At 39.9% G+C, this 15,668-nt stretch overlaps 1 protein-coding gene across 1 annotated transcript in view; it reads left to right on the plus strand.

Annotated features, from left to right (window-relative positions):
- Nucleotides 1–15,668, plus strand: part of SNX31 (sorting nexin 31) — a 28,001-nt gene that overhangs the window by 10,509 nt on the left and 1,824 nt on the right. Inside the window, exons 5-13 of the mRNA XM_009891913.1 lie at nt 2,407–2,517; nt 5,846–5,936; nt 7,493–7,580; nt 9,514–9,583; nt 10,143–10,235; nt 10,883–11,104; nt 11,611–11,694; nt 13,591–13,668; nt 14,701–14,760. Of these exons, the coding sequence (XP_009890215.1) occupies nt 2,407–2,517; nt 5,846–5,936; nt 7,493–7,580; nt 9,514–9,583; nt 10,143–10,235; nt 10,883–11,104; nt 11,611–11,694; nt 13,591–13,668; nt 14,701–14,760 (897 nt within the window). The remainder of the gene's footprint in view (nt 1–2,406; nt 2,518–5,845; nt 5,937–7,492; nt 7,581–9,513; nt 9,584–10,142; nt 10,236–10,882; nt 11,105–11,610; nt 11,695–13,590; nt 13,669–14,700; nt 14,761–15,668) is intronic.

The raw sequence follows: 15,668 nt of genomic DNA on the forward strand, positions 1-15,668 counted from the left end.
AATTCAAACTGCTTGGAAGTAGCTGAAAGTTTGGATCATGCTTCTCTTCTGCTCTTCAGATAGCCAAGTAGTGAGGCGGCAAGTAGGGTAGCGCGCTGTGAGGTGGGACTCCCTTTGAGTGGCAGAAGAGTAAAGTGACCTTTGTGTCTTTGCCCCTGGGTTGCCACAGTGATCAAGGTGGCCTGTACTCAGGCTGTGAAAACTGCAGGAGCAACAGTGAGGATCTGGCAGAAGTAGGTGCATAAGGTCCTCCATGTCCTTTCCTTATGGGACCTTCAGCATTAGCAGCCCACACCCAGAAGCAGTTCCTGCAGTGTGTGAGCCTTTGCACTCGCCTTCACTCCCCAGCACTGCTGAGTCCTGGGTAGTGAAGTGGCTATATAGCAACTTGCTTGCTCTTTGTCGAGAGTCCATAATGAGTTACCTGTCTCTGTCTCATTCTGATGTTTGCATCCCATGTTTGTTCCATGTTTCCCTTCCTTTTTTTCACGTGTGAAATGTTTCATACCAAAATATGTGTGCCAAAGGCATTTGTAAGGAAGTCTCTGCTCCTTCCCATTTGAGTAAAGTAGTAGAGTACTCAGGTAAGCACAGATGGTCCTTGATGTAAGAGAGAGAAGGGCTTTTGTATCTCCACAGGAGCAAAGTAATGCTTATTTTAATTAAGAGGAATGACTAGACCTGTCTCCTGGATAGAAGGAAATTAGTTTGGAGATAAAGATTAAATACGTTGCTCCCCAGAACGACTTCAGACAGGGCATTGGCTAATGCCTCGAGAAGAGGTTCACTTGTTCTTTAATATGGGCCAGCAGATGTCTAGGCATGCAGCTAGGTGAAATACTGAGTGTCAGAAAAATCTGTGGGAAATCTGTTTAAATAAGGAAGATTGGTTTGGTTTGGTTTTCCTCAAGACCACCTTTCCCCACATATCATTCTACAAACTTTCAACGTGTTCTTAATTTTTAGATGTTGTGGAAGAAAACAGTGTTTGCATTTGATCTTACCTTGAAATAACTCTTAATTAAGCCAGATTTACTGGAATATGTGGTCTTTCTGACCCAAAAAAGTTACCAATCTAAGCTGAGTTAGTTAACTGAAGCCATACATCATAGCATGTTCTGCAGGGTACCTAAAGAGGGATAACGGAGCACACAGCATAAATGTCAGCCCTGCCACCCTGCTCTTGCTGACATCGCAGGGGTCAGGAGATGCGCCTATATACAGGTGCCATGAAGAGTTTGCAGCAAGATAGTGAAAGTACTAGAAACCTAAGGGCTCCCAGGGAGTCTCCCATATCTTCCACCAGTCTAGCAAAGGTGGATACAAGAAATTAGAATTTAATGTTGCATGCAGTATGTACAATTACAGCATTTTCCTTCACTATGGCCCTCAGGGGAAGTACCTGTCCTTAATTAATAAAAATGTCAGAAGGACCACTGCTGTCCTATGGTACAGGGCTGTCGACAGGAAGAGGAGCTGCAGCAATGAGTTTCTGCCACCTCATTCAGGTGCATGAGTTCTCAAACTAGTGTCCATCCTCTTGAAACAAGTAACTGACTTCTCATGCATAGCAAGGCATGGGGCTTTCTAAGTTTGAGCTTGGGAAAGTCCTTTAGGGAAATACAAAGTCTTGATATAAAACTAGTGGAGAATATCCCATTCCCATGCCTTACCTCACTGCTAGAAACATGTGCTTTACTTCTAGTCTGAACTGCATCTATCATCAGCTGACAGCCAATGGATCTGGCTTCTGTACTTCAGGTTACCAGATTGCAAATCACCCCTTTATTATGTCTAGACATAAGACAGTTCTCTGAGATCACTTACCGTGAAGCCGGATTTCTCATGACCTAAATGCTTCAGGTTTCTTCTTTGCATCCCCTCTCTGTTTGCGGTGGTTTTGAACTTTAGGCACTGTCACTGCACAGTATTCTAGTAGCAGTGGCTTTGGTATATTAAGATACCATAGCCTTTTTATTCTCACTGGAGTTTTTCCTATTTATAGGTACAGGGATGCATTTTTTCCTTTTGGCAAGATTGTGGCTTTGAGTATTCACATGCAGCTGTTTATCCACTTCCTCTTCTTGGAGTCTCTACTTCCTAGGACAGTGAGTGTGTTGTTCCTACAGACACTGAGGCACTAGGTAACCTGTGCTCACCTTAACATCGAAGTGACCCTCCTGTAATTCTGCAGTATCTTCCCACTTGCTGTTCTGCATATGTTTTGTTTTGGTTTGGTTTTTTATCTGCAAGCTTTAACAGTGATTTTTGTAACTTACTGCTTAGTAAATAGTAATCTCAATTGTTTATTTTACTTCAGTAAATAGGGAAATGGAGCATCAGCATCTTCGGAAGGCTCCAGCAATATGGAAAGCAATACAACAGTGTTCTGTTTCTGCCTAACAGGATACATTTAAGATCCAAACCCAGAGAGCCTTTTTGGATGTTTACCTCGCTGATGGCAGCAATATTAGACTTGATATCCAGACATCGGACACTGCAGAAAGAATATTAGAGGTAATGGGCTTCTAGAATTGTGTTGAAATTTTTCATCTGTGAGAAGTGGGGAAAAATTAAGATAATTTCTGTCAGGAAAGGATAAAACTCACTGTCTGAAGACATACAAGAATATCTTCTGTGTTTTTTGAGGGGTTTATTGTAGTGGGGTGAAGGGGTTAGGGGACATTGCTGGTTTTGCAGATGAGCTGTTTTGATTCTTACTTTTGTCCATAAATTACCTCCTCTTAATGTTACGCGCCCTCTGTTTCTATGGAATTTGGCCGTCAAGTTCAGGCTTCCTTCATTTATGATAGAATCAGAAAATATATACTATTCCTTATGGGGACACATTCTTACATAACTCCCTGCTTTGGTTTAGCATAGTGTGGGTGAAAGTGCTTGAATGCTATAGTCAGAAATGGTGGCCTTGTCTTGGCTTATGTCTTAGCTAGTACACTGCTGTTAAAACTTAGTGTGCGACTGATATGTCTTGTTTTTCTGCATGCTTCTCCTTTACTTGTTTTGTGTCCCTTTGTATCTGCTGTGAAACTGTGGGACTTCCTTTGCAGTATTGGCGCATTCTAGCACTGTGGCTCTGGGATGTCGGTAACAGCTGTTGTAATACATACAGTAAACTATTGCTAGTTACACTTTGAAACCACTAGCAACCAAATGTTGTTTACACAACTAGCTGGCTTGTGTTTGAAATTTTCAGCTGAAGTTCCCTCCTTATGCCAGAAGAGGAGGAGCAGTGGTGGGTCTGTGTATTTTGTGTATTTGCACGTGTGTGTGCGTGAGCAAGGTTGAAGTCTCTTCCTCAGTTGCTCCTATTTCCTAGTCTTAACAGCAATAACAAAGCATACACGTGCAAGATAGGTAATCTTCTTTGTCACTAGAATCTGAAATTTCCTCTTATAATAATAATACAGAAATTATGTACTGTATTTCTGTTGTGCCTTTGCAATCCAAGTTTGTTGAGGTGGTTCTCAGCTGGCCATAGACACAAGCGAGCTGAACACATATTCACTGTCCTCCGTCAAGCTAATGTGTGTTAGTCTGACTGCAGAACATGCAGTATCTGTGCACAATTACCATGAGTTGGATAACCCAAGGTAACCCTTTACCGACTTTGTTCTCCCATGGGGTTTGCAACACCTGAAGCAAAGCTGGGACTGGTTTTTCCAGGGGAAGGTAAGTGTCAGAGTTGGCCTTAGACCCTGTAACAAGAGACTTGTGGGATGGGAGATGCTGAAGGCAAAAAGTGTTGGGGGTGGCAGGAAGACAGGAATTTTGATTTGGGGGGAGGGAAGTAGGTGCTAATAGGGTGGAAGAAGTAAGGAGACATTTTTAGATAGGAGACTTATATAGGGATCTTGAGTAAGGAAAGGATTTGCTAATATACTTTAAAAAATACTAATAGTTTGTGCTTGATAAACTTGTTAGTTTTGCAGTGGGTCAAGGTAATTTCCAAGCCAGACAGTGGTGGTGTATGATGCTTTGTATATTGCATTTGTAGATGTTTAATGTTTATGTGGCGCTTTAAAGAAACAATGACATTTGAAGTGCTGCAGACACCATTTCTTCTCTTGTGGTCTTAAAGATGAGATAGGACTTTTAGAAATTATTTCGATTTTGTCATTGTTCTTTTGCAGTGGAGGTAGATTTTGTAACCACCACTCCCTAACATCCTGGTGCTTAGGCAGCATATACCAGCTTGTGCTTTGATCCAAGAAATAAAATAAGTCAAAATCCTACTGAATCAGAGATCTGTGTTTGTCGTTCCTGGGAAATGCCATCTGGTATGCTTAGTATTATGCTAGTAAGGGATAACTCGTTGAAGCTCTGTGGCTAATTTCTTAAAGTAATTTGTGGAGACTTATTAGCACAGAAGCAGATAGAATGAAAGATTGTGCTGCTAATATTCACTTTTTTTGTCTCTCGTGTTTGGACTTCTAAAACTTTCTTCCCATTATACCTGGTGTCTGAACTGAGTGTGAGGCAAGTGATTTTTATGCTCTGCTGCCCTCTCCAGTAACAGCCCTTATATTAACAAGTATAAGGAAAACTTCGTGAATGTGTTCTTTAATTTTAACTTGGAACAATTCTTCCCAACCTATACTTAGCTTGATGTCTGCTTTTTTCTATGCACAAAAACATGTCTGATTTTTAAACCAGCTGATACAGCTGGAGAAAACCCTTCTGAACTGTGGAGATGAGTGGATTTACAATGCTGTCACTGTGACACAGACCTGGAGGTGTTTTGGAATTGGCACACTTTGGAAGAAGACAGAAAACCGGTACTTCCACCTTATTCTCAGACAAAGAAAGTCCAGCTTCTCTGACCAAAGCATGACTCCTCCATCAGGTTGCACAATCTGTCAGATGAGCTATGACAGGAGTGTTCTCGGGGGTGGAGAGTTTTCTTATGGTTGCCACACCACTTTCCTGAGCAAACTCAGGAAACTCGGTGACCATATCACTGCAGAATTTAGGAATGCTCTGATGTGCCATCTGTTAGGTTATGGATGCTTTAACTTATGCTTGATCTTTCAGGACCGAAACCAGAACAAGACAATTGCCCCAATCTGATTCAGCAGTTTCTGTGCTCACCTCTGCCTGATTTTTTTTTTTTATTATTTTTCTTTTTCTGTCCCAACTATCCCATTTTGCAGCTGTTCCTGCAAATAACTTGTGCATTTTTTTTTTGTTGGTGCTATTTCTGCCCTCTTTCAGAACAGATGTAGAGGGGCCACAGCAAGCTAAAACTAATCTAAATGTCAAGCTGCATAGGATTTTTTGCCTCCTTATGCACTGTCAATAACAAAAACTCAAGAGAGCTCAAGTCTGCTCTTGTCAGGAGCCTTCACACAGAATTGTAGAACCCTACAAGTAAGACTACCACTTTCAGTAAAGTGGCAGGACTTCTAGACATTTCCTAGAAAAACAAGAGGACTCTGTCAGCTTGGAAAATACACAAATCCTGTAAAACTACATGTTTGTGATGCTCATGAGCAATGTTGTTAGCTCAGAACACGCACTGCTCACTACAACAGGATTTGAGGATTTACTACTAAAGTTCTGGAATAACTTGGCAGATGCCTTGCGTTAAAGGATACTTAAATGCATAGCAGAGTAGTAAACATTTTCTATTTTATTACACTTCCTCTGAAATTTATGAAACTCCTCACAAACTCAAATGCTGCTATATGGGAGTGGTTGTATTTGCTGTTACGTGGGATGTAAGGGGAATTTTAAAAACAATTAAGTTACATTAATAGGTACCAAACATTTCTTCCTTATTCATGCTAATGGATAGCTAAGCTTCTGACCTTCTTTGTTTTTAAAGGTTGCATCGTGCAAGATGAGGCTATCAAGAGAATTAATAAAATATTTTAGCTTATTTTTCTTTCAAGATCATGATGATGGAGTGCTCTCTGGTAAGTTTTAGCCCTCCCTTGGATTTTTTTTTTTTTGTTGTTGCTGCAGTGACTGAACCTGGAGTCTGAACAGAGCTTGTATGACCCTGCTCAGGCTGAAAGACCCATTCTGTCTGATAAACCCTCTTAAGCCCTCTCCCCACATGGCTTGGAAAGAGTGGTATTAGGGAACAGAGTATGGCAATACTGTGGTGCAGGGGCGGGACTTTCACATACAAATATCATGTCCCTTTCAGTTTACAAGATGTGTAGCAACTTTACCACATGGGAATTATGGAGCGTATCTTCTGTGTAGGCATTTATTCAGATGGTCATACCTTCATAAAACCGTTCTTAATTTATAGATCACATGCTGAGTTTAACAATGGGACAGGAAACTCTTTTGTTATATTTATAAACAATGTCTGTGGCTTATTTTCCTTTATATCATGACATGTTTCCTTTCTTAACTGATAGAAACTTAAGTTTAACCACAATGGTACTGAGTAAGCTGTAAGTCAGGGTTGTGAGTCTCTTCATGGTCAGAAAATGTGAAGGGGCTTTTATGTTCTCCTTGGCCAGCTGATGTCCTGTTTCCCATGTGTGGACGAGGCTGGATCCAGGCCTGGGACTGGGATAGGCCTTGACAAGTCATTTAGCGCTTTTCAGTCTTCTCATTGGCGTAAAGATGTTAATACTCTTCTGAAGTTTTTCAAGATGAAGGTCCAGTAGTAAACTTGGGCTTATCCAGTGGGGTATGAACTTTACTGTCTGTGTCTATTTTACTTGTTGTTCCCCTGCCCTCTTCTCTCTGGCTGTGAAAGGTATCTCTGAGTAGACAGGCTGTTACTATGTCTCAAATGTATCTGGATATAACACATTTTATATACTCTTCTACTGCAGTTGCAGATGAATTTATTTTTGCCTTGTATTGTGATAGAATTAGGTACACAGGAGAACAGAAAATTTTTTTCAATTAATTAGGTTTCTATATATCTTTGGTATTCCTCGCAAATACCTTAAGTCCAAATGTAACCCACAGTCCACTGCCAAAAAATGTTTAGATGCTCACATGCTTAAAATCACATGTTTAAGTGCTGTGCTATATTGCAGCATTGGCTTAGAAGGAAATGTTTACAGGTTTGGGTCTTCAGAAAGAAAATTTTAAAAAAACATGCAGGAAAGTAGTGACCTCTGAAGAGAGATGTGCTTTTCTTGCTGTACATTAGTTATAGTGCTCTTGTCTGGTGTTCTGTTCAAGAAAAGCACCAGTCCTGGCAGCTTGCAGCCACATGTCCTTTAAATGCAGAAACATCTCTCCTGTTTAGCTGTATTTTGAGAAAAGGATATTCTATAAGAGCATAGTTTAAGGGAGCGACAATACTCTGGAAGTAATAGAGCTGTGTAAGTTTAGAGTCAGAGAAGTGAGGAAGATAACTAACCTGTCACTTTACCCCAGAATTTATATTTGTTCTTCTCCAAAAGCACGTTGCTAACCAGCACTAACTGATATATGAAAGTAGCTGGGCTATTTCACTGGATTTCACCAAATGTCTCTTTCTTTCTTCTTTTCCTAGTGGTGAAAAAAGTAGCAGACTTTGAACTTCCTTATGTGAGTCTTCAGAGCATGAAAGAGTTGCACTGTAAGCTTGGGATCAGAAAGTGGTGAGCAAGAAGCTTTAGACAAACTACCAAGATGCATGACAACTGCTACAAACAGAGAAAGAAATCCCTTGGATAACTTAGTTGCAAAGTCTTAAAGCCTCAGCAGCTTCACTGCTTTTCTCTGAGGCCAATTTGTTATTGGAATTTACTGGTTTCTGTGGCTCTGTGTGTTTTAAATTTTGTCACTGTAGTATTCCTGAAGTGTCCTTTAGTGCAGCTAGCTATTTATTCCTTCTCTCTTTCAGAATCTATGGAGAGGTGCTTTGTGGCTGCTTGCCTCCTAATCTTTATACCTGCATAATGCAGTGACCACAAATGGGAATATACATTTAAACAATATAGAAGAGAACTCTGAGTTGCAAGCTGCAACTCTTTTTTGGGTAGAAATGGTTCCTTTTTGGCTAAAGTGCTCATTTCTGTATAGTAATACACAAAATACCTGAGGCCATAGCTTGAGCGTTTATTTTGGTAAGTGGCCTGGCTTAAGCAGCAGAGCGCTCTTCCCCTTTCATTTGCTCACACCTCGGGCTCCTCCTCAGTTTTGCTGGTAGAACTGTGTGGGCAGACATGGTGAACTGGACTGGTGAGCTAACCTGACCTAAAAATAAGCTGTTGGCTGTTTACTTTTTATTTGGTTTTGCTGGCCTATTTTTGGTCCAGGTCGGTCCCCCAGTCTTGTTTGCTGTGCAGCAAACAGTTGTGCTGACTTGTGGGTGAGGATAAACCCTGGGGACAGGGAGCCTGGTGCCAAAGTCCCTGCCCTGAGGGTGCAGTTGGGCAGTATAGCTGAGCCAGTCTAATGGCTTTGCTCCTGTGGTTGTGGTCTGGTCTGCTGCTCCCTACAATAAAAAAAAGAAAAAAGGGAGTGGATTTTTGCGTGCTTAGTGAGTTGCATTGGCTGCATTAGGTGAATGCTAGAGCAAGCACCGTGGTTGGGAGCAGAAGAGAAAGAACAGACCACACCTTTTGATGGCAGCAAGCAAGGTTGCTTGGCTTGAAGCTACACGGAAACCTGCTGTTTGATGCTTGTAACTTGTCTGGTTGAAATCTACTGGGCTAGACGCTGGCCTCTACAAAGCTTTTGCTGTTTCCATATGTGTGCCTGTATAAACTGGAGAACCTAGCAGGCTAATGAAAGCACTGTGTGGTTCTAAGCCGTGACAAAGTGACTGTCTGAGTAGATACTTCTCCATCGATCACTGCTTCAAAGCACAGAGGTAGGAAACTGCAGTCCTGGGGTTGTTCCTCTGCTTCAGGAGGTATTTCACTTGTGCAATATCAGTAATACAGCTGTACCAGCTATGGAGCCTGCAATGGTCTGTTTATAATGTCATGTAGACTCACCCAAGCTGCTTTTAAATAAAATGGCTCAAGCTAGTTCTTGCAGCATGGTACTTGGATAACCAAATATTTAACTTGCTTTGCTGCTGTACTGATCTGATCCTGCTGCAATTCTACAGTAGCTGGTACGCAGCTAGCTAGCACGAGACTAGCTCTTGTATGTCAGCACTGCAGCATGGCAGTGGGTGCTCTTGAAAGTCTTACCAACTTGTTTGTAGACAAACCCTAAGTTCTTTGAGAAAAGGAGGAGGAAAATTTTAGTTCTAAATTGTAACTGTTACGTTTGGTACCATCAAAATCAAAGTGGAGAGGCTGGATAACCTGACTTTAGTTTATTTCAATTCTGCTACAATGTATGAGTATAGTACACGCTTTGAGGGCACAACTGTGTTTTGTTGGGTTTGGGGTTTTTTGTTTGTTTTTGTTTGGTTTTGTTGTTGTTGTGTTGTTGTTTAGGTTTTTTTTTTGTAATCTAGAAAGTAATGGGATCTTTCTGGGTTGTGCTTCCATCGTATTTAGCTGAAAAATCAAACCACCATATTTAGAAGCTTATATTCATATTTTATTACTTTTCTCCCTTGGCCTGGAAAAGGTATATGGATCCTTCTCTTGATACACTGCTGATGGATTGTAGAGCTTCACTGAATTTGCTATATATACAGGTAAAACTGAAAGGTCTTTAGAATTTTAAAAGTTAACTTTCCCCTAAATTAATCTTTTATACAAATTCTTGAAGTGTTTGTTAAATGGTTCCTGTTTAACACCGCTTTGTTGCACTTTTCTAAGTTTTGGGTATAGCTGTTGTTGATCATGTTCTTTGTCTTTTTTTCTTTTTTTTTCCCTTCAAGCTCATGTAGTAGAGGTTGTAATTCATCTGTTTTGTGCATGCGAAAAGTATTGCACAAAAAGGGTGTATTTAGGTATCCATCCACTCCTATTTTCATGTGTATGTGTGTATCTGTATGTCTTTATATGTAGGCATTCTGCTGTGATATGAGAGCATTTGATTTCTGAACTGTAGGTGTGTTGAGTTGTACTAGCTTCAGAAACTATCAATTTAGGAGGAAAGAACAATGCAGAGTGAACTTGTCCCAAAATCCAAAGGCCTTCTTTAAATAATAAAAAAAAAAAAGCTTTCTGTGTGTGTGTTTCTGAGTGTTTGTGTATGAAAGGAAATACATTTTTGCTGACTTTTTTGCTATTTTTAAAAATTCTTTTAAGGCAGTCCAGGAAGTTAAGAGGAATTGGGTTAAACCAACAGAAGGGCAGATGCAGGAACTTGAATTTCTACAAAAAAATGCGAATAAAGCAAAGGTAAAATACCATTTTAAAACCAATATAAACATATGAAATGAGTGGTTTTTGAAGCAATGATACTAAAGGTTGTGACTTTAAAAATAAAGCATGGTTTTGGGGAGTGGTATGAGCTAGAGACCCACGCCTTGCATCTGGCCAGATACCGAGCCTCCAAAGAGAAAAGGAGGTTCCCAGTATTTTAAAATATCCCAACGGAATGACTTGGATCCCAAGGACTAGTAAGAAGTTTTTGACTGTGAATCTTAGTCTTCTCTATTTGCTAAACTCAGGTGCAAGGGTTTGTCATCCAGTGCAGAAAATCAGATGGAAATTCAGATTTCTGGGACTGCTGTTCTGAGTATTGCTTACTGGTTAGTTTTATCTCTTCCTATCGTATCTAATAAGCATCCAAAAGACTCAGCTCATCATATCCACTGGGAAAAAAAAAATTAAGTTTCTAAGTCTGGACGTTAGTGCTATTCTCTGAATCAATCATTGACGTATTGTGGTGAATCTGTGTCCTCCTAGGACAAAGTATTAGCAATCTGAAAGATTTGAGATTTGCCTTATAGCCCTCTTTTTTTTTTTTTTTTTTTTTTAACCTGAATCACTAGATTTCACTTGCCTCTGCAGCAAATCACTTTAGTTCTGTCTTTTTGGTACAGTTCCTGGAGCTGATTCGAGAAGTGCAGTTCTACGGATACGTACGGCTTGATCCTTGCATTTGTGACTATCCAGAAGAAGGCTGCTCAGCTGACATCTATGTCGGCAATAATGAGATTAACTGCTGCATAAAATTGCCTACTAAACAAACCAAAGAGGTCAGCTTTAAAATCAACAGATTAAAAAGTTGGCAGGTTACTTTTCTTGTAAGTACTTCACTGACTGTGTATTTGAATTCACTTTCTTTTCATGAAAACTAAGGCTGTCAGGGAAGGGCAGGTCTGGGGAGAAGGGAGTGGTCTGTTTTAAATCCCTCCCATCTGCCCTTATTCCCCTCCAAACCTATCCTGAAACATATTCCCTTGGCAGTAAATGTTCCCTTTACAACAGTAAGCCATCTTGCCTTACTCTGCTATGTTTTCTCCCTTCCATGGCATTCCATGTCATACTTTACCTCCAGCAGGAAAGGGACAGGTAGAGTTTTGTGTGGGACCAAAGGAACTGCTTTAGCCAGCTTTATGCTTGTAAGGACTCCCCCTTCCTACCTCCCACTTGCTCCCTCCCCTAGGAGAAGTGTTCTGGTACAGATCTTCACCTGTTTTATTTATATACTGTATAAGATACAGCTAATTTACTAATTCTGATTTAAGGCTGAACACCTTAATGCTGTTTTTAGCTATTTCCTCTCTTCATTCGTTGTTTGGGGTTTTTTTTTCAGGGTGCTGCAAAGGATGGTGAAGACGACACTCTGGAGCTCAGATTTGAGTACAATGATTCAGGCACATGGCAGTGGATAATTTTGTACACAAAACAGGTTAGTTGTCAGTCTTTTGAGGAAAGGAACAGAGTAAAAATATAATCTTACAGCCATAGGGGATCTTCAAAAGCAGTTAGTCCATCTTTACCAGAGTGCAGCAGCTATGCTTTCAAGCAGTTTAGCCTAGGGACAGAGTTATCTGGGGAAAAGCATTTGAGTTTCTAGCATAAGGGGAAGAGATTTTTCTCCCCTCCTTCCCCCCCATTGAAGAGCAATAAGAGCAATGTCAAGCACTCAGCAGCAAGCCTGGGATGGAGTGTGGAGAGGTATCACTTATTTACTGGTCTCAGTAAGTATCCAAAATCCTTAATTGGTCGGACCCACCTAAGGTCAAGGGCTCCCATTTTCCACAATTAATCCTATTGTTCAAATATAAATATATGCCATATTAACACAGGTTAATAGAGGGTGTAAGTATGTGACATAAGTGTTTTGGGTTTTTTGTTGGTTTTTTTTATGTATAAATAATTCTTCAGTAAAATTTTATAGGGTGTTGTTCCTCCCCCTATTTTCAGGCAGCTCTTAAATTCCTGGATAGCTTTCTCTATAAAGTCATCCATCTGTGGTTATGCTGCCTAGCAAATAATCTAGGTTCTGCAGTATCAAAGAAAGCACCAGTCTCAGTTTAGGTACAGAGCTTCTATAAAAAGCATGAAGCCTGTTATTCAAGTAAACTGCTTTTCTTGCCTCTGAGACCTACCCAGCAGCAGACAGGATTTTTCAAGTAAAATCAAAATGCTTAAATTCTCACACATGACTTCTAAATTCTGGGGTGATGATGCAGTTCACACACTACTTAGTAAGTGTTAATTTCCTGCTACACTTAAGTTTTATGAGAACATGAGCCATAAGCAATAAGCTTTCTAGTTTCTTTGCTGTTGGAAAACAAAAAAAAAAAACCAACCCTAGAATGATCCCAGTATTAATTCTCCTGTGAAATTCATCATGGTTGTGCTTGGTGTAGTGACCTCTTGATTAGAAAACCAGTGTCCCGCTTTCCTCAGAAGTGTGAGGAAGAGCTAAAGGCCAGAAATGTGCTGCTGTGTGGAAGAAAGAAGGGTTTGGTCCAAGAGCCTGCTGCAGAAAACAGAAAGACTGGGTGACTTGGAACTTAGTCAGAGATGGCTCGGCCCTCCATCCCTGATCTTCTAGGATATTTTGTCTTTGATTCATCTCGCAGTGCTTGATACCCTACCTGAGATGCTGCTCTTTAGGGAGTAAGCAGTGAGGTGTGTCTCCAGGGTGCAATTCAGACCTTAACTTGGGCTGCATCATCCCAAAGAGTTGTACACACTCATCGAACAGCATAAGCAACTAAGCACAACTCCACTCCTCTCTGAGGTGCCTCTGCTAGATACCTAATACGTGGGATGAATGTGTACTGCTCAGTTCATATTAGCTGTGCAAGATGCAACTCCGAGCTGGTCTACAAACAGTTGCAGCCATCTCGCGTAACCAACGGGGCTTTGCCTTTTGGCAGCGCTGAGTGCCTGTAAACTCCAGCTTGCTTCATTTGTTGAAGTGGTTTTGATGCTGATAGTGCCACATTTGATTAACCTTACTTACCCTTCAGTGTAATTTGGCAGCCTTTAAGGTAGGAGCCACAGGCACCTAGAGAGAATAACTTGCCTCACAAAAAACAGTCATAAAAATTCTTATTCTCCACTCTGAGCAGTGCTGTGAGGGTTAGTTGTGCTGAGGCTGGGCTTTAAGTGACTGCAGCTAGTATGGTGTATTGTAAGGATGTTAAGCACGGAGTAAAATTAACTGCATTAAGGAAGTAATAGCTCTTCAGTAGTTAGGGACTGTAATTTTCTGGTGGAGGAGGAATGGAAGAGTCAAGTACACTTTTAATAGAAGAAATCAGAATGTTCTCTGGTTTATCCTCTTTAGGCCTTTTTGCTCAGTAGCTGCTTGAAGAAAATGATATCAGAACAGATGATGAAGGCAGCCAAAAAGGGACAAGAAATGGTGAGCATGTGTGTACGTTGGTACCTGAATTTGTATGTAAGAGAAATAAGCCTGCTACTCTATCATTCTTTAAAATGTGCTGAGAGAAGTCCCACTGAGGAAAAGGATCTTGCATGTTCCAACATTTCAGTGCAGAATTAATTGACTAAAAACAACACCTTCGCTTATTTTTACTGAAATAATGTTCTGAATGTTAAAGATGGTTTATCATCACAGTTTTAATAATCTGTTTTGCATTCTCTCTCCTTGACTTTCGTTTTTGTTGCATATGATAAAGGATATCTATGGCATAATTTTTGTATGTTCTGCAACTACCCTGTTGTATCCATTTCTGGCTTTCACTTTTTCACCGCTTCACTTGCTTGCTCCATCTGCTGCAATGTTAGGCCAATTTGAGATCTGTGACGTTCACACTGAGAAACTTTTTGGTTTTAAATAGAAGTGTTAATAAAATAGAACTTTGATTTGTAGCTAAAATACTGCTGATGTCTTTTGTGTAGGCCTTCAAGGATGAAAATATGTTTAGGGACTTGTTATTTTTAAAAGTGACTTCCAGTGTTAATAATGCCTTTGTTTAACCTTGTGATATCTAAAGACTCTGAATGTCTGCTAAGTGAAAACTTCTAAAGAGAAAAAAAAGGAAAGGAACATATGTGATCTAGACCCAGGCTGATTCCAGTGAGCGAAGAACAGCATGTTATTTCATAGCTTTAAACTATAAGCAATTCAGAAGAAAAGACCAATTTTAATTTTGGAAAAGATTTGATCTCTTTCACTCTAAGTTTGCTTGTAATGGAAGTAAAGTAAACCTTTAATTATGAAGATGAGCATTCATTACATAACTGTTAAACTGTTGACAGTAATCAGGTAGCTTGGACTAAAACAGAATTATGAGAAGGGTAAATGTGCCAGTTCACTTCTTATGCTGTTTCTGCTGGGTTTAAGTGAATGCTGATTTGCTCAGTGTATTTTGTTGGAGTATTTGGGGGAGTGTTTAAACTTATTGTAAGTTTAAATTTTCAATCTGTTTAGGAGATCAAGATGCCTGAATCCACGAAAAACAGCGAGAAATCCAGCATCCAACAAAAGCAGGTTAGTGAGTGAGAAAGTGTCTCCAAAACATAAAAGTAGCGTGTCTTGCTTGCCTGTGGTGTTTAGCCCAACCTCTGTTTTGCTGGTTAAGGAGATTCCTAATAAATTCAATGGGAACTTCTTTGAGTAGGAAAAGGAGCTAAACTTGAATTTTGGAAGGAAGAAGAGGACAAGAAACATGTCTGAATACGATTTTTATTTTAGTTTGATGGGTTTAATGACAACTTGCTTCATTTTGTTTGCTTTTTGCAAGTGTTTCTGAATAAGACATTTGAAGTTTACAGAAAGCCAGAATATATACAGAGATCAAGTGCATTTATCCACATGCAGCTGCTGATACTTGTACTTGGATTCCGCACTGGGACTGTTTATGCATTTATTTTTACCTGTAGTTGGGAGTTGTACCCACTTGGAAAATTTGACACATTACATATCTATACATATATATTCCTATAATGTAAAAGATGTAATTTCAAGTTCATTTGCTGGAATTGGTATTCATAGCTAATAGTTCCTGAATAGCTAAATGGTGTTGCTTTTTCAAGTCATTTGTTGAATATGGGATAATAAATAAATGGAAACGGAATAATGTAAAGCAAATGAAAATAAATACCTCTATTACAGTGTGTGATTGGCCAAAGAGAAAATATTTCTAAGGGAAAACCAAAATCTAATCTGGATTCAGAAAAAAAGTAATGTTTCTATATCTTCAGAAACAGCATAAACCCAGTCACTAACTGCTCTTCAATAAGCAAACTGATTAACCTCTGTGGTGGGTTTTCTTGCCCTTTTCTCTGTGTTGGTCACTGCTGGAGACAAGATTCTAGGTTAGGTGTCGCCTTCAGTGTTTGCAAATAACTTGCAAATGATAATAAGGGAGACAACATTTTCTTTATAGACTTAGATCT

The sequence above is a fragment of the Charadrius vociferus genome, unplaced genomic scaffold, assembly GCF_000708025.1.
Source record: "Charadrius vociferus isolate BGI_N301 unplaced genomic scaffold, ASM70802v2 scaffold15, whole genome shotgun sequence".
In the NCBI taxonomy this organism is placed as follows: domain Eukaryota; kingdom Metazoa; phylum Chordata; class Aves; order Charadriiformes; family Charadriidae; genus Charadrius; species Charadrius vociferus.